At 38.1% G+C, this 25,618-nt stretch overlaps 1 protein-coding gene across 2 annotated transcripts; it reads right to left on the reverse strand.

Moving 5' to 3' along the window:
* Positions 1-10,110: 10,110 nt before the first annotated feature.
* On the reverse strand, positions 10,111-25,263 carry st3gal1l2 (ST3 beta-galactoside alpha-2,3-sialyltransferase 1, like 2). 2 transcript variants are annotated; one of them, XM_059509107.1, is made up of 7 exons: positions 25,240-25,263; positions 23,762-24,021; positions 23,084-23,277; positions 21,678-21,857; positions 13,245-13,290; positions 10,446-10,565; positions 10,111-10,368 (listed from the first exon to the last, which is right to left on the reverse strand). In XM_059509107.1, the coding sequence occupies exons 2-7, from the start codon at positions 24,005-24,007 to the stop codon at positions 10,204-10,206; spliced, it is 951 nt and encodes a 316-aa protein (XP_059365090.1). In that variant the 5' UTR covers positions 24,008-24,021; positions 25,240-25,263; the 3' UTR covers positions 10,111-10,203. The 2 variants fall into 2 exon arrangements, with proteins under 2 accessions (XP_059365090.1, XP_059365091.1); XM_059509108.1 differs by lacking the exons at positions 21,678-21,857; positions 25,240-25,263 and having other exon boundaries at positions 23,762-24,054.
* Positions 25,264-25,618: the final 355 nt, after the last annotated feature.

Below are 25,618 nucleotides of genomic sequence, written 5' to 3' on the forward strand. Positions count from 1 at the left end.
GCGCTTTGCAGGATCGGACGAGGACATCCGATTTTATACCAGGTGAGTCATAATTAAGTGTTTTGAATTGCAGGAAGCTGATATCTTGTACCATATTAACAGCGATGGGGGAAAAAAAAAAATCACACAAGTCATGCACTTTAGTGAAAGTAAAGATGGCTACTACACATGTAAAATGTTGCTCCACTAAAAGTCCACCTTACAAGAGGAAGAGTATTTTCCTACAAGTGTACATCAAATATCAAAAGTAAAAGTAATGTAATTTATGACTAACATAATGAGATCAGGCCAAAACTTGTGCTACCTACAGCACTCAACACAACCTTTCATTGTCTTTTCTTCATATAAAATAAATGTAGTGAATAAAAATTAAGATAATTGATCATGTGTAACTAAATTAGACTACCATGACTAACAGCAATGTTATTTTTGTTTAAAAGATTCCATTCTTATGACCATCTGATGGCATTCTGGAGGCTCATCGAACCAGCAACATCAAAGATGATCCGTGTGACAAGTGTGGCAAGAGAAGCATCGGCCTCTGTGGCAGAGAAGACAACATCGAACAGATCAACTAAGTTGCCGCCCATAGATGAGTTTTTTCTTTTTCTAAGTTATCTATCAACCGGATGCACACAGAGAGAGCTTGGCCACCGATTTAACATCCATCGGACAACAGCCAGCAGGATCATCACAACCTGGGCCAACTTTCTTTACTGTGTACTGGGAGCTGTGTGTATCTGGATGACACCTGAAGAAATCACAGCCAGCCTACCTCCTGAGTTCAAGGAATATGCAGACACCCAGGTCATTGTTGACTGCACAGAACTGCGGTGCCAAACTCCATCCTCACTTGTGCTACAGAGTGAGGTGTACTCGCACTACAAATCACACTGTACCTTCAAGGCCATGATTGGCATGGCACCACATGGTCCTCTGACATTTGTTTCTGCTCTCTATGGCGGCTCTATCAGTGACCGTGAGCTCTTCAGATTGTCTGGCATCATACCTCTCCTGTCCCCTGACATGGCTGTGATGGTGGACAAGGGCTTTAGAGTGGACAACCTTGTGCCAGGAAGACTTCACAGGCCTGCCTTCCACTCCAACAAGGAACAAATGGCAGCACAGGACGTCCTGGAGACACAGTCAATCGCGCGGCTGCGGGTTCATGTTGAAAGGCTAATCAGGCGGGTTAAGGAGAACAAACTTTTTGACACTGTAATCCCTTTGTCTATTTCAGGGAGCATTAACCAACTTTTCACTGTATCTTGTATCTTGTGCAACTACCAAAACGGACCTCTGGTCAAAGACTGGAGAGAACATAAGAGCCAGGTAGAAATCTGACTGCTTGCTTCATGGCTGGCTGCTGCTTTTCCTCATTTTCCTTTTTTTTTTTTTTTACAAACTGATTCACACCACAATTTAGTTTTGGCTTACATTTACTGACTTTTTTTAATTAATAAATTATTTATTTGAAATCTATATTAACTTGGTCTCCCTTTGTGTTGTTTAATTTCCCCCAAAGTCGGCCTGACTCATTGAATATTAGTTTAAATTCTAGCAATACATTGGTGTGGGTTCACCTTTGCTGTGTACACTTTAAGGCAAGTGGTCAATCCTGTTTTACAACACTGTTTAGCACATATTTTCTGATTAGTAACTTGACAAATTTAAATTAACTTAAAACAACCCACTTGAAGGCCTCACACTATAATGAGATATCAACAAGAACAAAGACAGTTATTGTTTACTGATAATTCATTTTATTACTGCAGATATGCATGTAGGTATGTGTAGAAAAAAAAGAAGTCTGCTCTCTCTCTTATTTTTTGCATCACACCACTGTCCTGGTATATTCTTTGAATCAGGGTGTCTTCCTCCGCAAACACCACAATCGCACCACTCCATCCCTGTTAAGAGCAGCTGACCCTGCACCTGCCAGTAGTAGCCATGACCCTGCTTCAATTCCAAGTTGCCATCTTTCATTTTCAGATGTGGATAATCAACATAGCTCTTAATGTTTGGACATTTTATTTCCACAAGGCCAAATTCAGTACTTTCTGTTGGGTCAAAGACAACCCCATCTGGGGATGTACCTAGCCATGGAGTATCAGGGTGTATTATGAAGCCACAAGGGTAGTAGTTCACCGTCTTGAGCTTGCAGTACTCTTTGATGGCATCAGCTTCCATTTCGAGACCCCTCTTCATTGCTGCTGTCTGACGGACCCCTTTGAGCAGCCGGTCTGCCATCTTATCTAAGGTGCATGGTTTAGCATGGCATATTTCCCCAAAATGTGAGGAAGTGAGTCTAGGTTTTCTCAGTCTATGCCAGTCTGCTGATGTACTTTGACTCCTAGTTGCATCTTCTATTTTGTTAGCCATCTCCCAGGTAACCTCAAGTGACTTGAAGTGCAGCTGTTGATGCTCAGTGAAAACGAACGTACTGCATGATGTCTCCAGTCGGCAGCCAGCTAATGGCAAATCTGGGCGTGGTGGAGCGTCATGGTGAGGAAAAGGGCGACTTCTTGCCTTGGGTTGTTGGTATGACAGGGGACTGCCTGCTTGTACCAAACCGAGTGCAGAGTCCACTAGTGGCACCTCACAGGTGATACCCATTGTACAAATGGTTGGTGCAGAAACTGGGGTGAACTCTTTGTAGATCTCTGACACTCTGAGAATGGACAGGTCCAGCAACTCTCCACTGATGGCTTTGTACAGTGTGGACCTATTTGAAACAAATTGAGAAACACCAGTAAGGTATATCACTTCTAGGGGTGGAACGGTACATGCATTCGAATTGAACTGAAACGGTACGGGCGTCACGGTTCGGTGCTTAAATTTACACGGAGAATACACGGTATAAAAATAAATAAAACTCACGTGCAAATTAATTGATGTAATGCGAAACTACTGTTAGATACGCGGGTTCTTTATCGAGGCGTGATCAAACAGTGTAAACATAAAAATGTACTCTGTCTTTTTGACATCATTCAAAATGCAAAGTTTTTAAGTTACTGTTAATTAAAATGTAATTTTAAATTTTTAGGAAAACAAATATATTAGTCAAATGTAGCAAATTAATTTTCAGAAGAATGTCAGTAACCAGACAGTTTTTGGGTCCCATTGACTTCCATAGTAGGAAAAATATATACTATGGAAGTCAATGGGACCCAAAAACTGTCTGGTAACTGACATTCATACAAGTTTGAAACAACATGAGGGTGAGTATATGATGACAGAATTTTCATTTTAAAAGTGAACTTCTCCTTTAATGACTACAAGTAACAAAACTACAGTTTTCTTGATTTGATTGAGAAAAGTAGGCCTAACAAATTAATTAATAGATTACTAACTACTAGCCAAATTCTCACCTTACTCCCTCGGCCATGGTCCTCTGCTTTGGTTTGGCAGACAGCACAGCCATCTTCTCGACGGGACCTGGTTTAACACCCTGTGAATATAGGCCATAAGCAATGATGAGCGTATGTGATATATGTGTGTGTAGATGAAGTATTGAAATTGTTACATTATTCCAAGACTTGCCAGGGTTCTTGGCTTGTGCCACTGTTGTTCACTCTCCGTACAGCTCAGCACTGGTGGAACAACTGGAATGTCTAGCTGAGAATAATGTGCAGACTGGAAAAGTAGAGCCACACCATGGTTACAGAGCACTGATCCAGCTACACATGTACAGCTGTGATGGGCCAGCTCAACAGGGATTGAGTCCTTCAGCCCCACCTGTAACAAGATGTTTAAAAAATATATTTAAACAGGAGTAGCATAACTGATTTGTCATATATTTATATGGAATACTCAAGTAAACTACTATTTATTTTTGTACACTGTTAGCTAACTTTTTTTCTTGTAAACACTGTTAGTAAAGGGATTAATCTTTTTCTTTTAATGTGGTCAGTGGAGCAGTTTAATTTGCAGGTACACTCAGAATCCTTAGACTTAGCAGATTTACATACACTTCTATACCTATCTTATGTGTTTCACCTTTCACATGGGATGTTCAGCATACCTGGAAAAACAAACTATACTACACCTGCACCACTACATTGCTACTACAACACTGATTGCTGTTAGTGAAAACATAGTAGTAACTAAGCGTACACTGGTCGTTTTTGACGTGAATGGGGGACATGGTCAACCAAATGAACATGGTTAACCTAGAGAAAATAAACAAAAGAACACGATTAACCCAAGAACATGGGTAACCACCATCTTAACACTACACTTATCCTACACTTAAACTGTGAGGTGGTTTAGATCTGTCCATTGACGGATGACATAACGCCCTCACACACACAACTCCTGTCACTGGATCTTTCTTGGACACTGAGAGGAAATACAAAACCCAAATGAAAAATACACACAACCAGTTGATAATCATATTAACATTACAAGGTATTTAATAACAGTAATAAAGTATGTTGTAATATTGACATGATTTAATGCGAGTTAAAATACTTGGCTGCTAGCTAGTCAATGTCTAACGCTAACAGCTGATCTAGTCGCTTACAGCTGAGGTAACTGTTATCGCTACTCACCTTCAAAGTTGTGGATGTAACTTGATATGTACAATCGAAATCCTTTTACACGCTTGCAACCGGGTGCAGGTGAAGAGTGGTCAACAATCCTGTGGACATCGTTCACATCAATTTTCGGGAGGCCTTGTAAACAACGAGTGAAATATGCCATGTTTCGCAATCAAAACCTGCCGTCTCGCTGCTATAGCAATGCCGCGAACCGGAAATGGTCGACCGCACACTCAAGGCGGCGGAAGTAGAACTCCTTAGTTACGTGCATGTAGCCTATTAGCTCATTTAAAATTTAATGCCTGCTACAGGTCTCAAAAAAGTTGGCACGGGGGCAACAAATGGCTAAAAAAGCAAGCAGTTTTGAAAAGATTCAGCTGGGAGAACATCTAGTGATTAATTAAGTTAATTGATATCAGGTCTGTAACATGATTAGCTATAAAAGCTTTGTCTGAGAAGCAGAGTCTCTCAGAAGTAAAGATGGGCAGAGGCTCTCCAATCTGTGAAAGACTGCGTAAAAAAATTGTGGAAAACTTTAAAAACAATGTTCCTCAACGTCAAATTGCAAAGGCTTTGCAAATCTCATCATCTACAGTGCATAACATCATCAAAAGATTCAGAGAAACTGGAGAAATCTCTGTGCGTAAGGGACAAGGCCGGAGACCTTTATTGGATGCCCGTGGTCTTCGGGCTCTCAGACGACACTGCATCACTCATCGGCATGATTGTGTAAATGACATTACTAAATGGGCCCAGGAATACTTTCAGAAACCACTGTCGGTGAACACAATCCGCCGTGCCATCAGCAGATGCCAACTAAAGCTCTATCATGCAAAAAGGAAGCCATATGTGAACATGGTCCAGAAGCGCCGTCGTGTCCTGTGGGCCAAGGCTCATTTAAAATGGACTATTTCAAAGTGGAATAGTGTTTTATGGTCAGACGGGTCCAAATTTGACATTCTTGTTGGAAATCACGGACGCCGTGTCCTCCGGGCTAAAGAGGAGGGAGACCGTCCAGCATGTTATCAGCGTTCAGTTCAAAAGCCAGCATCTCTGATGGTATGGGGGTGCATAAGTGCATACGGTATGGGCAGCTTGCATGTTTTGGAAGGCTCTGTGAATGCTGAAAGGTATATAAAGGTTTTAGAGCAACATATGCTTCCCTCCAAACAACGTCTATTTCAGGGAAGGCCTTGTTTATTTCAGCAGGACAATGCAAAACCACATACTGCAGCTATAACAACAGCATGGCTTTGTCGTAGAAGAGTCCGGGTGCTAACCTGGCCTGCCTGCAGTCCAGATCTTTCACCTATAAAGAACATTTGGCGCATCATTAAACGAAAAATACGTCAAAGACGACCACGAACTCTTCAGCAGCTGGAAATCTATATAAGGCAAGAATGGGACCAAATTCCAACAGCAAAACTCCAGCAACTCATAGCCTCAATGTCCAGACGTCTTCAAACTGTTTTGAAAAGAAAAGGAGATGCTACACCATGGTAAACATGCCCCGTCCCAACTATTTTGAGACCTGTAGCAGAAATCAAAATTGAAATGAGCTCATTTTGTGCATAAAATTGTAAACTTTCTCAGTTTAAACATTTGCTATGTTATCTATGTTCTATTGTGAATAAAATATTGGCTCATGTGATTTGAAAGTCTTTTAGTTTTCATTTTATTAAAATTTAAAAAACGTCCCAACTTTTCCGGAATTCGGGTTGTATGCACATAAACAGACTAAAATTTAATACATGATACAAATTTAAACCGGTTTTCAACCCCGTTTAGCTTTATACAGCTGAATATAAAAAGTTCACTTTAATTTATTTTTATTTGCAAATGTTATTCAGAGGCAAACCAAACCAAGGGAACAACAACAACAAAAAAAGTATAGAAGATTGTCATTTACAAACTATAACTCACTTTGCAAAAATTTACAATTTCCAGAACTACTCCTCGTCTTTTATTTACAAGTTTCAACTAAAACAATGCACAAAAATGACTTTGCTTCATTTACAAATAACTTAAATTACAAAAGTAATAAACAACCCAGAAGAATAATTTTCATCAGAACTGTCCTAAAAGAAGAGAAAAAGGAAATTAAATTATTAAGACAGGGCTGCAATCTTAAGGTTAGAAAATATAACAGCAGAACGTGCAAACAAAATACTTCAGAAATCATATTCCTGGATCATCAAGTTTGACCTTTGTAGAAATATTTTGCAACAAAATAAATAAATAATAAAATAAAAGTTACAAATAAAATAAAAATAACTGAAAGACTTGGCTGTTTATTAAGTAGCCTACAGTACTAGTCTTATTGTTGTGGTCATTATATATGGGTGAGGGTTAATTGTTGTGAACACAAGAGGTCCTAGTGGAAATATTACAGATAGGTAATGCCTTTCCTCCAATGCACAATGGCTGAGTTTTTGTCTCAAGAACAGGAATCATCAAATTCAGCTCTCAATTTAATAAATACAATAACTTTTGCCTCAGACCAGCTAATAAATGAATCCGATCACATTTTTAAGACCCCTGACTTTTAACATTTGTTTCACTAGCTATATGAGTAAATTAAAACACAATACTTAGAGTAGAGCTTTTTCACATTTGGCTCCCAAACTCTGGAATAGCCTTCCTGATAATGTTCGCGGTTCAGCCACACTCTCTCTGTTTAAATCTATAGATTAAAAACGCATCTCTTTCGTCAAGCATTCGAATAATGTATCTCTTAAATTGTGAGTGTAGTTGCATCTGATCAAATGCGCATTCTTATTCTTTAGCTTGGGTTAAACTAATTAATTTTACTTTGTTGGAACACCAGCTATGCTAATGATGTCTCTATTTGTTTCTATGTTTTGCCACGACAAGCTCCAGTCTGGATCCAGAACACCTGAGAAGAGATGATGTTGACCCCTCATAGGACCTCAGATGATGCTAACCCTGAATCAACAAACAGAACTAACAAATATTGCTACAAGTGTGACTGCATCATATAATAATTATTAATAATATTAATAATGTTCATCGTCGGACCACGTCTTGTATTATTTTTTCTAAAAATCATGTCATACGTGCACAAACTGACAGTCGCCACTTTTAAGCTACTACTAAATATTGTAGAAACATAATTTTCTGTAAAGTTGCTTTGTAACAATTTGTATTGTAAAAAGCACTATACAAATAAACTTGAATTGAACTTACATTTCTAAGTGTATCCATTGGCCTCCACAGAACCATCAACCACTAATTTGTTTGAATAAAAGTCCCGTCGCCACTGGTGCGCTATGAATTCTGGGATAGGACAGACTGCGAGGGATCCATCGGATGTATCCTTCATTTGCAGAAGAAACAGAGGGCGCATTTGAAGTTGTGTTCGAATTGTGGCAGCCTTCGTGCTGTGGTGACGCATTCTGCCACAGAGATACACTAAAATGGAGAAGACTTGGACTATGCGTGTAAACCTTGCACGTGGTATACATAAGATCATGGAACAATACATTTATTAATCCGTGTTAATGTTAGTTAATAAAAAGACAATCGTCCAGTGTTTGTTGCTGTTACGTGACGTACTGGTGTCTGACTAGGGGCGAGACGTGAGCTGATTACGTCATCGTTTAAGAAAATATATGGTCCTAAACTATTTAAGCATAACAATTTAATTGATGTTCAACAAATAAAAAACAGATAATGATAAAGCTTGGCTTAGTGAACATTAGATCCCTTTTGGAATGCTGGGAGGCATGACAACAGAGTTGGATACAAATGCAGGCGTACAATCCAGAATGTGACAAAAGATTAATCCAATAAACAGGCAAAGGTCAAGGCAGGCATCAAACGATCAGAAAAACAAGAAAAGAACAAAATGAAGACATACATGAATAATAAGGCAGCACCTGATTAAGATATGATCTCCTCAAAGGTGTAAGGAAATTTTAGCTCTTTAATTTTAAAAGGAATCGCATCTAATGATTTGAATTGCTTTAAATGAACTGATTCTAAATTTAATTAGTTTATACTTAAACGGTTTGTCCAGCAAATTAAAAAATCAGTATATACTTACAATTCTGTTTATATTACATCATGGACAATGAGAATACAAACAGAATGATAATTTATAAGCTACAAGGTAGCACAGGATCTGGGAAAAGTTTAATCCACCACACAAGACAATACTTCTTTATAAATGAAACAAGAATTTATTGAGCTACTCTATTACATGGATCTAAAACCTAATGAACACACACATACATACATATATACAAACACACACACGGTTACTGAAGAGGATGATAACGGATATGATTGAAGTCCCAGGAGTAAGTTATTCAGTTGATCGCAGCAAGAAAATCACAAAAGCAGAGATGTGTCTTATCTTTACTGCTTAAGATCAATTTGCACTTATTTCAGCAAGAAATGAAGTTTGTTTGTTTTACTTGCATTTGCGCTGAAAAGCGAAGTTGGAGATTCCCTTGTGGCCTCGTCTCAGGGAATCCCCGCACCTCGGATTGGTTGCAGATCTGTTGTTTGGATGACGTCTTATGAGAAAACCCTCTTGGTCATTGGTTTGTTGCCTGGTTTCACTGGTTGCAAGACTTTGAAGATTCTTGGCAGTCACGAAGTTTCAACTGAGTGTTTTGAGTTCTGGATGACAAGAACGCTAGCAGCGTGTTAAAGTAGGTAGTTCAAGCCATGGCGAAGAAGGAAGTGTGCTGAATTAGTTCAGGCATTGGGGTTTTATCCAAGCGGATTTGGTCCATCCCACGACGTGATCTTCCAATCGTCTTGTTGCAAGATGGAGCATGCATTCCTTAACATGACGCTCCAACTTATCACATGGGGAAATATCTTTGGAGGCTTTTGTTTAAGAACTCTTATAACATGTCGTACAACACACACCATTCAAAATACTATCTTTTCATTCATTTCACAGTCTTGCAAAGATCGGGTCCACACAATCTGAACATTGTTCCCCTTTAGCTAATCATTAATGGTGTTCAGATTGTGCAGTTTATTTGTGTGTCTGTTTACTGAGGTTCTACAAAGGGAAGAATTTATTGGTCATCTTTTGCGGTCCTGAAAAAACATATCAAAATAAACAATGTTAACCGTATCACCAACCTAAACCCTAAATTTATTATTTCTACACCAATAGCTGCATAACAATAGCAAAAATAATGACCGTTTTCAAAACATAAACTGGCAAGGAATTCTATAATACGTACTTCACATAGTCTTCTAGTTTGTACTTGACTAACTGGGGCCCCAAGTCAGGAAGAAGACAAACTGGCTAAACCGACCGTCTGCTATCCGCCTCAAGTCACAGAAGTCAGGTATTTCTCAGCACATAGAGACTTCTTCACCTACACATCAGACTATAGAGACTGTTTTTTCACAGAATTTTTTATTTTAAATATAACACTTTTTTTTTTTAACAGAAGAGAAATTTTTACAAGTTTGAAACAAGATGAGGATGAGTAAATGATGAGGGATTTTCATGCTTTGGTAAACAATTTCTTTAATTTTTTTTGTACTAACTGCCTATGAAAACTTTTGAGGCAAATGCATTGTTTGATTAAGATGATGGAACAAGGTTTTTTTTTTTTTTTTTTTTTTTTAATGAACTAAAGCCTTGCATGACTAATGTCAATACCTCTAGTTAACTTCCTCTGTACACCTGAATTTTGTTTTCCAGGTATAGTTGCATCATGGTGTCGAATTCCAAGCTGCCACTATGAGCACCAGTACGAATTTTATGTGAGGTTTTCTCAAAGTAGTGGTACCAGTTTCCATATTGGTCTGCACCAAACCCAAACGTGGAAACCTGGACAAAAAAAGAAGGAAACATTTCTATACAATAATATGGAAATAAAAACGAGAATGGAGGGGAGTGGGATTTACCTGATCACAGACGTGCAGGGCAAATATAATAGCGAGGAAGCCAGTCGATGGATATTTGGCACGTTTCAGCAACCAAGTCTCATGGACATACTTAATGAAAGCTGGATGTAGAATCATCACCTATGATAACAACACATTAATAATCACCATTATGTACAATGACTAAAGGATGTTTTTGAAGCATAACACTGTAATTTCCTACCCAATCTAAATAGTAGTAACATTAATGAATAATAATTTAGCCTAAATTACTTAAGATATCTTTAGTAATTTAGCGCACTACCAGATAATTTCAATAACAACCGCGGGTACAGTTCTCAGCGGAGCGGTGTGCTTGCATGCTCATATTATTAATTATTATTATTATAGTTATTATTATTATTATTTTAGAACGACGTGAAGAGAACTTGCACAGCTGTTGTTTATATTGCTGTGTGTAACCTGTGGAAGAAACATTATTTTTTATGATTGTTTTTTTTAAAGGCTACTACGAACACCTTTTTCCCAACTTTAAATCACAAAATAAGGCAGGAAATATATTTTATAGTTTCTATACTAAATGATATGTCAGTCAGTACTGCATTATTCATATAGTTTTTTTGTTTATTATTATTATTTTTATTATTAATCTCTCCCACAGAAAGATCAAAATGGACCAGATGTAATAATTATGACATGCTGGAAATCCCTAATATGGACAAAATCATCCAGCTATTAGCTGAGCTGAATAGAAAAAAAAAACGATTTTACTGATAAAACGTGAAGACAAAAACACGATTGTGAAATTTTCGCTTTCTGTTTGTTAGCATCAGGTCAATGTATCATGGGCTTTCCATGGGAGAGGTCCTATCAGGTCATCATGAGGTGACACTATAATTGGCTCCCCAAGGGGTGTTATTGTATTGTTTGTAGCACATTTGTTACCAGGTTTAAAAGGTCTGGAGCCTGTAACATGATGGTAGTTGAACCAATTCAGAGTTACAGGATTAGCTTCGAGATGACAAAACTAAACCACTCCAATCCGGCTTTGTTTGTACCATGATGCTGAACATCAGCTTTCTTTGTCAACTCTGGATTTGATCCTGAGTTTGTGGAGTGCTTGCACATGAATGTGTGACATCAGTGGTGAACAGCCAAACACATGTCTTGCAACACAGATGTGCTTCACTTCTTGCGAGAGACCCAGCAAGATTCAAAACTCTTTCGATAAAGGCTAAGAGATTGAAGAATGAGGAATTTAAACAAAAGAATGTACTTGTCCATGAAAGAGGTCAAATAAAATGAACTATGTTGGTCTATCAATGCAAGTGAGACTTGTGAAGTTAGTTTAAATAGTTGATAATAGCAATAGAGACTTGAATATGTAAAATCACATGTAGTGATTTTTAAAGTCTTTAAAGTCAAAGTCTTTTGATTCTACAGCTTATTTATATTACATATGACCTGTAAATAACCTTTATAATAATTGTTAAACTAAAATTGCTTGTGATTTATGGATCAATATAAATCAAAATAATTATAGATATCATACAAAATCATTCTAAGTAATTATTATTAAAGCCAGACAATTTTCTTGTTCATTTTTATATCGCGACCTTTCATTTGGAGGAAGAGAAACTGGGGGAGTGACATTTTTGTGTGTCAGACATGTGTCACTTTGCTCACACCTGATTAGATCTTCCACCCAGAACATAACCTGCCCTGGAGCACCTGCTGTGCAGTGTAATTTACTATGGCAATAAACTCCACTAAAAGACAAGCCACTTTCATGGTACTTAAAACCCAGGATTGGTGAATGCTGAATGTTTTTGTTGAGCCCTGTCTTTATATAACGATTGACAAGTTGACGGCTTGGAATGCATTTTCAAATCCACATCGACTTAAACTACATTTGCTACAGTTTTTGCTTGGACATGTTAAACATATTTAATTAATTTGGGCAATGTTTTAATTGTAATTTTGCAACTTATAAATATTTAATTTACATATTAAAACTAGTGCAGGAAATGGCAATATAAAAATTAATGGAATTTTCATTTTGCACTAAACGTTGCATATATGTATGGGAGAATGTAAATTTAAATACAGAAATAAATTGCCATTTTACATATTGCATTGCCATTTTGCATAACCTATTACATTTTAATTCAATTAGTTAATTTTTTTATTTTATTACAAAATCTTTTACCTTTTTCTAAGGTCAATGTAATTTTTTATGCTCCATTTTTAAAAAAGACTGAGCGTGTTTTTTTTCTTTCTTTCACTGAATGAGAATTTGTTTCTATGAATCAACCATAACCAATTGTTTTTTATGATGTGTAAATAAGTTGACTTTACAATCCTTGTGCTCAAAGTAATAAAACTACAACTAAAGTTTTTTCTTTAATGAATAGATAATTAAAAATGCATTTAAGTAGGTTTCTTTCTTTCTTTTTCTTCACTTTTTTATAATGTAAAAACTCTAAACATGTACAGTAGAGTATATAGGATACTGGCACTTGTGGAATGACCTGAAAATCAACAGTTCTCATAAAGCACAAAATTGGTTCTGTCTAAAAGAATGCTTTGCAAAAGTGTGAAATAGTTCAGTAACACTCTCCCAGATTCCAAAAACACCCATCTTTAACAAGCTCCAGGTGTATGTTGTGAAAGATGACAGTTCTATCTAGGGATAATAAGGGATTTTTTTTAACAAGGGCATTTGGCAGTATTTGGCATGCAAGTTATGTGTTGCATGAATGACACTGGTAATCCAAGGCCTTCATGTGCACATGCTAAAAATTTAAAATTCTCACTCACCTTATGTCTGTTGGCTTTTATGCTTGTCCTTACTCTTTTGTAAGTGCTATAAAAAGACAAGAAAAGAGCAAAATGAAGACATACATGAATAATAAGTCACCACCTAATTAAGATACGATCTCCATAGGGAAATAATTTTTTGGTCACCTTTTGATGTCCTGGAACAACAATTTTAACCTTATCAGCAACCCAAATGCTAAATTTAATAGCAGCATAACAATAGCAAAAAGAATGACTGTTTTCAAAAAAAAAACTGGCAAGGAGGTCTACAACACGTACTGCACATAGTCTTCTCGTTTGTATTTGAATAATTGGGGCTCACGTCAGGAGGCAGACAAACTGGCTAAACTGACTGTCTGCTATCCGCCTCAAGTCACAGAAGTCAGGTATTTCTCAGCATATGTACTCTTTCACCTACATATCATACTATAGAGACTGTGTGTTTTCCCCAAACTAGCAAATAAAAAATAAATCCAAAACAATTTAAGGGTAACAATTGAATTGTTTAACAAATAAAAAAATGTATATAATACAGATAAACAACTGATAAATCTTGACTTAATGAATATTAGGCATTGGGATTAGTGTTATATACATTTTGCACTCTCTAAGGGTCAGACAAAACGTGTCAGGACCTACTCAGTGTCATACTTCAGACAATACTGTTAGATGGAATTGATGTTAATGGCATTGAAATTCTGCAGCAGAGGAATGCAGAATGATCCAATATCATTATCTAGTATCGCGTATAATCCATGGGGACTTTAATCGCTACACTTTAGGGATGGGACGGTATGAAAATTTAATATCACGATTATAGTGACTAAAATTATCACGATTATCAATATTATCACGGTTTTGTTGAAACGAGATGAAAGTGTTCAAAAATAGTTGATGCTCACACTGAAAACATTTCAGCAAGTTTTATATTTAATAATCAACAAACAACTAATAAAACAAGCAACTCTATGCACTTAATTTAAAGAGATTAAATTCTGTGGCATTTCCTTCCTTACAATGAAAAGTGTAGAAGCATAGAAAAGCATAGAAAAGTCACTGACTTTCGCCATTCCTTCTCGAAAAAAAAACAAAAAAAACATTGTGCGCTGCGCTTGCGTCAGACTGTTGCTGGCTGGACATGATTTAATAGTGAGTTATTAAAACCGCGATAATCAAACACGGTTTTAATGATAATTCATTTTTAAACGATATTACTAACCTTCAGCACATTTTATCACAGTTATCAATAAAACCGGTTATCGTCCCATCCCTACTACACTTTAAGATCAGTTCTCCCTAAATTTCATCAAAATGTCTCCTGCACTACAAGGGGACATAAAACATTAGACCATGTGTAAACCAATGTGACTGATGCCTACAAAGTCACATCCCTCACCCACCTGGGTCAGTATGACCATCTCTCTTTGTTCCTGCTCCCCACTCCTTAGTGAGTGTATAAATGAGCAGCAAAAAAGAATCAACTGGAGCAAAAAAGAATTCTTGAAAAAATCTGCACAGTAACTTTATAAAATCTAAACATGTTAATTAAACCAAATTACTATTAGTATATAGTATATTTATATAGCCTACACTACACATAAATAATATACAATTAAATTATGCTTATTTTAAAATGCATTGTGTAGGCTAGGTATAAAAAATATAGGCTTTTAATAATCTTTCAGTGCGCAAAACCATGATAATATGAAACGCTTCAAAACAGAGCGCACAAAGCGCGTATGCGCATAGCGGGTGCAGAATGATGTGCTCAAAGCAAAATGGGATGACTTCAGATGACTTTGTGAAATTATAATCAGACCCTCTCAGACCCAAGTCACCCAAACTGACGTGAAAAAGCGCGAGGCGCCGAAAAGCGCGCTGTTTGCATCCATGAGAACTGTCAAAATCTGTCTGGAAGGTGCTGACTCCTTAAAATCAATTTCAGCATACAGACTGGAGTGAGCTCAAAACAAGAAATGCAGCCTTCAGGTTTGGAGACCGGGAGGCTAACAGCTCATCCAGAGCCAACCTGAGGAAGGGTATCTGCCAGGCCAAACTCACACATAAACAGAGGATCCCTGGCGTATGTGGCAAGGCATACAAACTATCACAGACTACAAACCACCCAGCACCATGTCTCCCCTCAGCTCTGCCTCCCTCACTGACGAGCTCCATCACTTTATTGCTCGTTTTGACCAAAATAATAAGGAGGTCTCCCTCAAAACTGAGCTTCCACCCAATGTACTGCCTCTCACACTCCCCACCTCAGATGTTTACTCCACTCGGTGTAAGGTGAATGCATGGAAGGCAGCTGTCCCTGACTGAATATCTGGTTGTGTGCTTAAAGCCTGTGTGGAGCAGCTGGGTGAGGTCTTCACAGACATTTTTAATCTGTCCCTGGTCCCCACTAATTTCAAACCCTCACCATCGTGCCATTACCAAAGCACTCCAATGCCTTGGCCCTTAATGACGTTCATCCTGTCGCTCTCACTCCCATCACAGCCAAGTGCTTTTCAAAGGCTGGTTATATCCCATTTTTAATCCTGTCTCCCTGCTACACTAGACCCATTTTTGCCTATCACCACAATAGGTCAACAGAGGACGCCATCTCTACGACACTTCACTCTACCCTCACCCACCTGGACAGTGAAAATACACATGTGAGAATGCTGTTCATTGATTACAGTTCTGCATTTAACTATGTAATCCCCTCCAAGATGATCTCCAAGCTCTGTCAGCCTGGAATCAGCAAATCTCTCAGCAACTGGATTCTAGATTTTCTGACGAACAGACCTCAGTCTGTTAAGTTAGATAACCTCTCCTCCTCCATCATCACCCTGTTCCACAGGGCTGTGTACTGAGCCCTCTTCTGTACTCCTTATTCACCCATGATTGTGTTTCTGTTTATGGCTCCAATGCCCTAAATCAAATTTGCAGATAACACCACAGTGGTAGGTCGGAAACAGTAGACAAAGGAGATCATTGTGGATTTCAGGCGAACTAGAAGTTATGCACCCCCTCCACCATCTAAAGCACAGTAAACTTTATATGAAAATATTATTGCACTACTGATATTTTGCATAGAATACATTAACAATACCACTGTACACTGAACTAACTATTTACTACCAACGTTCTTACGTTGCTGCTGTTCATAATGTACATATAATCCTACATTGCATTGCTATTTATATTCTGTACATACAGTTCATTTACATTTTGTGCACTTTTGGTTAGATCCTAACTGCATTTCATTAGCTCTGTAATTGTACTCTGCATATTGGCAATAAAAGTAGAATCTAATCCAATCTAATCTAAAAACTGCTAGATCTGCTTTCTTTTTCGTTTGTCTTAGAAGAAAACTACGGAACCCTGCACATGACATGCAAGAAAAATAAATTGTGCACACAATTTACTAATGTGTTCCCTCAATGTACTAAAACGTGCACAAGATTACTATTGTGTTCCCTCGATTTGCTAAATCGTGCACACAATTTAGCAAATTGAGGGAACGAATTAGTAAATTGTGCACATAATTTATAAATCGAGTGAACAAAATAGTAAATTGAGGGAACGCGATAGTAATCATGTGCACGTTTTAGTACATTGAGGGAACGAATTAGTAAATCATGCACACGATTTTTAACTAATATTTTTTCATGCATGTCATGTGCGGAGCTCCGTAGAAAACAAACACAACCCCAGGCATTTATTCAATACAGTGGCTAAATTAATGAAAAATAAAGACTTTTCTTTACATACATTTCCAAAAAGCATTAATTAAACTTTACTTCCAAGATGGATCAGGGCTCGGCCGACTTCAACTTCCGGTCGGCTTCCTTGCCGCCTGCTAAAAATGCGTGGAAAACGCTAGGCGCGCCGCTTTCAGATTTTTTTCCAAAAGCCTTTGGGGTCTTGCGCTCCTGAGGCGTCTGCCGTTGCTAAAGCCTGGTTCACACGGCAGGATAATTAGGCCGATTTTAGCCCCGATTCACCCCTTCCGACAATCTTAAGGATGCTCTGATTATCGTAAAATAATCTGATTAGATATTCCTGCTGTTGTGTGGTGTGTTAAGACTGCTCTCCTCTGCTCGGAAGGACGTCGGGACCGCTCCGATCTCAAATCGGGGATATCCAACATGTTGGATTTATTTGGCCCGATTTCTTCTCGTGTGTGGTGTCCACCGAGGACAAACGATCACACAGCCTGTGGACTGTGGCGTGTAACCAATCAGAAAGTGAGGTGACGAGGCGGCGAGGAAGTACCGGGAAACAAAATCAAAACAGCCGGCGGCATGGCGCACCAGAAAGTCTGGTGGACGTCGGAGATGGAGGACTTTGTCTACACTTCTTTGACCATCGCCTTTTCTTGTTTTTGTTTATGATTTTTTCGGTTACAAACAAAGCACAAACTATGGCCACTGCATCCTCTTCGTCCACCATGATAGTTTACTCTGAAGTCACGTTTGATCTCGAGGGATTTTGCGAGATTTCCTGTCTGACCTGGGAATGCTCGGGAGTCAAATCGGTTCGTGTGTGATGTGTTGATTTTGCCGTGTGGCTGCACACCACACACTGTACGACCAAAACTGTTAGACCCATGATTTTTTATCGCCATGTGTGGGGTCTCTCAGGTTTGGAAAATCAGCCGACAATTTTAAAATCGTCCCGTGTGAACCAGGCTTAAGCAAACATGACCTGCTCTCTCCATGAAGACGCGTAAATTTCAGCAAAGGATAAATGGATTTGCAGCACTTAAAATCGCTTGCAGTAGCTCTGTTACTAAATTTATTTAAAAATGGCAATCCATATACAGATATGATCAGCTGTTCCTTCATCTTGGCTAAGCTTTCAACGTTGGAACTGGAAAGGATGAAGCTGATTGGTTGGTTCTTGTCACATGACCTGCGGTACGCTTGGGATTCTGAGAAGTTGAGATGTTTTTAACTCGATGCGGTGCGGGCGCGCCTGGAAAAAAACGAGCGCGTCGCTTCCATTATGAGCACGCACGCATACCGCGCGCCTACATTTGAAATAACCAACTTGAGCTCGCAAAAGACGCGACCAGGCAGGTGACACACTGGCTGCGTGGCGTCTCTGCTGCGTGCCAGAAGCGTGGCGGATGCTTCGCGTTTTCTGTGTCTTTACACCCAGAAGCGTGCCTGACGCGGCGCTGGCGCGCTGCTGCTGCTGTAGGTGACATACGGCGCTGATCCACTTGTCCGTGCGACACTTCTGTCGCGCCGCGCTCCACTATATTCCTATGGGTGACGTCACGCGACTTTGTCGCACCCGCAAAGCATTCCGGAAGGCGGCGCTTCATTTGAAAAAGTGCTGCGCGTCAAAAAGCTGGCCGATGCCCATCTTTATGCAAATGAAGTCCGTCAAACGCGGCGCGTCTATCCAATAGAAGTAGAGCATATGGAGACGGAGGGAAGTCTCTTCGCAGGTCACATCCTACTTCAAAAATGCGCGGAAACTTTAGTTCCAGAGTACAAAATGGAGGAGAAACTGATTGTGGCTTCTTCCTCCGGAGGTAGAGCAGAGCAGCTACAATGATCATTCTCTTATTCGATTCATGACTGAAATCCACAAAACACATCACTTCCTCGAACAAATGCTTTAAATAAGCAACATTTCCCGCTTGGTCAAAACCACGCCCATAGCGGCAAACAGAGGAACGCCCATCAACGTACAAATGTGGGGAGGCGTCGCGACACCACGCGACAGTCGTGTCGGACAAGTGGATCAGCGCCGATAGAGGGAGACCGCCGACAGACCAGGCTCTTGTCTTCATGACAACAATATCAACTTTTTTTTTTACACACCTACACCTACGCCTACTGATAAAGGACATGGTCAACAGTATTGACGGGAAAATAGACTATGTTTGACAGGTGCAATATTTAAAAATCGATAATTATTTATTTTTTAAAATTACATTTATATCTGAATTTATATCAACCTACAGACTTTCAAATATCAAAATGTCTTGAATTAATATGTATTTGTGTACAAAATGACATAAACATATTTTCCTATTATATTTTGCCTGGAAACGCTTCCAACACGCGCGCGTGTTGCGGTAAAAATAGGCGTTGGTTCTATTTCTAGCATGCACGCGTTTTGAGACGCGCGTCTCACGCAGGCAGTCTGCAAGCTCTAACCTGTTAACATGGGAGCCGAATTAAAAACCGACACGCCACGCGGCTGAGACGCTTGCGCCACGCATCCAGTGTGTCGCCGGCCTAATATGCGGCAGGCGCTATCACGAGTAGTGCCTCAGTTCAAGTAGCACGTGAACCTATCATACCTTGCTCTTTACTACTAGAGTACATAATGAACATGAATTAACATCAAAAGGTAGGCTATTTGATAAGAGATTCTACAGTACAACACTTTCAAACTGCGGAAAACGTGTAAAGCTTGTAAACATTGCAACGTAATATTAACCTCAGTAACCTTTTGGTGTCCATAAGCTCATTAGTCAGCTAGAAAAATAATTATAAAGAGGAGCATTTTGCTATATTTATGAGCGATTGAATTTTTATATTTTTACTTTACCTGTTGTCTACATGATTCAACTCCTCCTATAAAATTTAATTTTACTAATTAATAAAAACAGACTGAAAGTGTGAAAGACACGCACTCTTAAAAATAAAGGAGCTTAAAAGGTTCTTCACAGAACAATTTTGGTTCCACAAAGAACCATTCAGTCAAAGGCTCTTTGAAAAACAATCTCTTTCTGACCTTTTCATAATCTGTTATTGTCTTCAAATGTTAAAGGTTCTTTATGAAACCATTTAGACAGGAAAAAAAGGTTCTTCTATGGTATCATGAAGCACCTTTATTTTTAAGAGAGTATGACAACATTTACAGGATGCATTGAGGAGGACCCCAAACTATACTCAGGGGCCAAGTGATGCTTATGGTCCATGATATTGGTACAGATTTTGTGTAATAAACAACGCATGACTGTATGTTTCAAGTTGGAAAAGACATTTAGCTCCCACTTTAAGTGGACCTTCATTCCCAGGTCATCTACAAGATGGATTAAAATGCTGATAAAGTCAAGAAAATATGAGACATAAACACGTCAGTATGATTAAAAAGTTAAAATGTAAAATAAATAATTTAAATAAAACGCATAAAACATGTTTATTCTGTTGCACCTAAAAAAATCATTTGGCACCTAAGTTTTTTTCTTATAGGAGCCAATGGCTCCTTACTCGATTTTTTTGTTTGGAGCCCTGTGGATACTGTTAGAACAAATTCTGACCATGCAGCAAGTAGCTACAGTATTGCATCAGATAGTCCACTATAGATCCCCTGAGGAACATTTCTGCTCATTCTCAAAGCTGGATGACTAGTAATTTCCTATTGCTTAATTCAGAAAAAAAAAAAAAATGAGGTTATAATTATTGGACCAAAAACCTCAACTTGTAGTAACCTAAAGCACTGTCTAACTGGCTGCTCTATCAATTCTTCATCATAAGTTAGGAACCTAAGTGTGCTATTTGATAGCAATCTTTCCTTTGAAAACCATGTTTATAGCATTTGTAAAACTGCATTTTTCCAGCTTTAAAAATATATCTAATTTACATCCAATGTCAAATACAGAAATGTTAATTTATGCATTCATGACCTCAAGGTTAGATTATTGAAATGCTTTATTGGGTGGTTGTTCTGCATTCAATAAACAAACTTCAGCTAGTCCAAAATGCAGCAGCTAGAGTTTGTCAACTCTGCTCTGGCTCCCTATTGAACATTGTATACATTTTAAAATTATTTACTTTAAAATGTATTTACTAAATGGTTTAGCTCCTCAGTACTTGAGCAAGCTCATATAGCATTGTACTCCTTCACGTTTGCTGCGATCTAAAAACTCACATCATTTGAAAATACTTATATTACTTATAATATCAAAATCAACTGCAGTGAGCAGATCCTTTTCCTATTCAGTCGAGACCATGTCAACTAGATGAGACTAAGAGACAGATCTCCTGCGAAGACTGCATCAACTTGACAGTGGGGCGTGTCGACACAAGACAAGTAAATTTCTGCCTTGGACTCGGTGTATTGCTTGGAGGTGTTTTCTTATTCAAATAGCTAGCGATCTACTTAAAAACTGGCTGTAAATTGAAACCGTTTGCTGGATGTCTCCATTTCAAACTGAGACAGCATATTACAAACTGGCTGCTTGTTTCCTTAGCAGCTTTTCTGAGCTGGCAGACACACAAGAAACCTAACTAAATGGAAAAAAAGCTAAACAAGTGAAAATTTCATCCAATATCCCCTGTAAAAATGAAGGTTCAAAAAGGGGGGTTTTGGGATCCCCAAAAACAGGTAAATCAACAACACAGCTCCATGTAAAATTTGATAATGGAATCATCAATACCATAAAGAGCCTTTATTTTTATCATCCATTCTCACCGTGTGATGTTCTTAGTGGTAAAGGCACTGATGAGCCACTCCATATCCAGAATCTTGAATGGGGAAAGCACCAGGTAGGTGGAGTTGTCCACATCCATAGCGCTCTCAGGATATAGAAACCGGTGAGTGGTCTTAGAACCCACATCATTCTCATAACCTTTTGTAGGGCCCATATTTATCCTAGCTTAAAGCATGAATGGGTCAAGAAACATGTGAAAGATCAGGGGCCCATTCTTCGTACCTCGCTTAATACATTTCAGATGATAGAAAGATACCAGATCTTCTAATCATGATAACTGATCTCTGGCTAATTTGGTTCTTCAAACGAATTTGTGGATTTGATTAAAATATCTAGATTTATTTGTCTACGATTACTGCACATTCTCGTGTTCCCCGTAAAGGGCAGATGTATCGATACTCCAAACCACAATCAGCAATGCAGTGATTGGCTGGCGGCAAGACAGCAACGTTATGACATCATATATTTAAAAAAAAAGACATCACGAAAAACTTGACAATTTTTGGATCTTTATAAGGAAATAATGAACACTTTTTAAATTTTTTTTTACATGATTCCCAATTATTTTAATTCACAATTAAAAGTATTTGTACAGGCTTTACATTTTTAGTTCAATGTTGTAATTAGCAATTCATGCAATTTGATCTTTGAAGCAGATTTGTTATGTGACAGCATTAATTAGAGTTTCTTAAGGGTCAAGATCAAGTTATCAAGCCACTCCTATAATAGTTGTCAGTACTCAAGAACTCTAGAACAATTAAAGTTGTTATTTTATCACAAATAAATCTTTCAATGAGTAAAACTGGCTGTGTCTTTAGTATTATGATTACACAACATTATAATATTTTTCAAATCTTTTTATTAATTATTAGTATTTTAAATGATTGTTCACGGATTAGTAGGTTACTCTTATAATAGAGAACCAGTGCCTGGGAAAGATTTTAAAAACCACTTTGATTTAAAAAGATGCAATCTAATCCTGTTATCCTCTAATCCTCACGAGCAGGTTTAAGTTTACAGACCTGATGCTATGACAGCAAGTCCAGGATTATTTGGTTTAGAAGAACCAAATAATCCAAGATCATGCCAAATCGTCAACAATCAAATCCAGCTAACAGAGTTAGCAACGTAAAAAAGAATGGGCCCCAGAATATACATATATGCAGAACGTAAAATTGCTATATTTTTAAACAAATGTTAAATGGTGCTCTTTTTTTTTTAGCATAAGAAAAAATTATTGCATACTGCAAAGCTGACAATATCTGTAAGTCACTGACTAAACCAGTCTTCTAAGTGACACTTGCTCAAGTACTGTCATGTCTTGGAAATCAAGAGGTGCAAATTCTAACATAAAGTCAGCCAAGTTGTGTAATATCTCATTCTTTACCTAATGACAAAGTCTTGAAGATCTATGAGATGTCCATAATGGGATCCTTTAAGGTTCCCTGAGTTTCCGATCACAGCACACGTCCTGCAGCGCTTTGGACTATCATCTGAGTATTGTGTTTTATCTGGAAATAGAGAAAACAACTTCTCCACCACTGCAGTGTAGTTGCCTTCTCTCTTAGTTTTCTGAAGACCCTGGAACGTAATGTAAAAGAGACTCCATTGAAACGGTTTTGGTCTTTTTTAAATTCATAGAAAACAAATTGAATTCTAGCATTGAAATTCTGTTCCAAAATCCAGTGACCTGTACAGCAGAGAAACGCAACTTAGAAATTGATTTCAGTAAAATCATCTGTAAACAAGTTGGCAAGCTGATGACACGATTCTCAAAACTTTAAATACATAGCACACATGTAACATTTATCAGGTTAAACATTTATCATTAAAAGGTCAATTTATCAGTTATTGAGACCGTTTAGTCCACCATCTTGGATGGATTTCTTTCACTGAGCTCATAATAATGCCAATCACAATTGCCTTCTCCATGAAGAACATATCTAATGTGAGAATGTGAGCAAAAAATGGTATCAGGAGCACACCTGTGATGTCTTAAAATGCTGCCTACATAGCATCTTACTAGTTTTTGGAAAAGAATCGATGTTGTTTTACAGATCAGTACCTTCCAATACTTGAAGATATCTTCACTGAGGACATAATTTTTCTGGGTGAGCAGTGGTTGAACAGAGAGATCATAGAGTTCATTGAACCAAACACTGTGGGTCTGCTGTCTGACACAGTCTTTACATGCACACATGCCTTCTGAGACCTCATCCACAGGTGTTTGGAACACCAGGAGCATGCAGAATAGGATCACACAAATGACAGCTGTCAAATAGGAACCCCTATAATGCATGAACACCTGCATCTTCCTTTACGCTCCTGCAGAAAAAAAGGTATGAAGTTCTAGGCTGGTCAAGTATGAGACAAACAAGGCAAAACATCAGCAGCAATCATCAGTGTTCTCCTATGCTAGCTGAACCCTTAAATAAATTTTTGCATTTTTGTCTTCATTTGGGGTATACACTCAACAAAAGTCAACAAAACAGTCAACAAAAGGTAATTTTGTAACAAATGTAATTTCTTAATGTTTATTAATGTTTGTAGAATTATATGAAAATAAGATCATTGAAATAAATTATAAACTCTAAAGACTCCAACTTTTCGCTTTGTACATTTTGATTAGAAAAAAGTAAAAAAAAAAAAAAAAGCATATATATATATATATATATATATATATATATATATATATATATATATATATATATATATATATACTAGCGAAAAGATATCTTTCAGATCGTCAAATAGTGGAGCTCTGCTCAAATCTTAGTATTTAAATAGGTTTGTCTCGTTAAACAAGCGGTAACCAACTGCTTGTGGCGAAATCAGAAAAACTGGGACACTTGCCAAAAAAAAAAAGCTATAAACATATAGCACAAAGCAAAAACATATACATGTTTATAGGCTATATATTTGCAAATGTAAGCCATCTTTTTCGATCCTCAGCACCAGGAGTCAAATCTTACGTCAATTTAAATTAAATAAAGAACACAGTGGATGGTCAGTTTTACAGTGTTTTCAGTGGCAACGTTATTCAGAAATATTTGACCATGGTATGCCGCCATTAATCAATCAGAATCAGACGCTGAACGTTGCGTAGGCCTACCGTACTGCCGCACGCTAAAGGGACTATATTGACCAGCGGAAGGATGAATAGGAGATAATTTGTTTAATAAATTAACGTTTAATGACAACATAATAAAAATAGCACATATTAATATTTGTTATTAATTGTAACCGTTTTATAAAAACAAGTGCACTCTGGGCGCCGCTAGAGTAAGTGCAGTGTTTAAGGAGTTGTTTGTAAATAGCGTGGCCTCTCATCGTACTGCTACTGTGTATATGTAATTCGGATTATACGAATCAAAGTCGAGCAGAGCCAGATTACACTTCATCTCATCCATCTATTTTCATCATAATAATGATGGAACATGTATTTTTAAATTAACGGTAGACCAAACGGTTCGCTTGGCTTTGTGTTGTTTAAAAGAAACACAAACTGATTCAAACATAGGCCTACCTGCTGTCCGGACACACCTGTTGAAAGGTCGCATCTGTTTCAAAGTCCCGCGGTGCGTTCCATTACCGTAAGTGTACTGCGAAGTGAACTTCACATGGTATTCCGCCATCTTGAGTGAGATTCCAATCCGAAGGGAGCGAACATGTTCAGTTCGAAGGGCACTGCGCACGGCACAGGGAATAAGGGAACATCGATACATCCCCCAACTGTCATTGCGCGCAGCACGTAACCACCAATCAGAACGGCCGTCATCGCTGTCTTCATTCATATTCATCACGGATTGTAAAAAGTTATGATAATGTAAAAGCGACTAGAAGCAGATGAGGCTCTGCCATTTTTCTTTAGTTTACTTTATTTACCTCAGTGTTTACTATATGGCTGTGCGCGGGAAGAAGG

The sequence above is a fragment of the Carassius carassius genome, chromosome 25 (assembly GCF_963082965.1).
Source record: "Carassius carassius chromosome 25, fCarCar2.1, whole genome shotgun sequence".
Taxonomy (NCBI): Eukaryota; Metazoa; Chordata; class Actinopteri; order Cypriniformes; family Cyprinidae; genus Carassius; species Carassius carassius.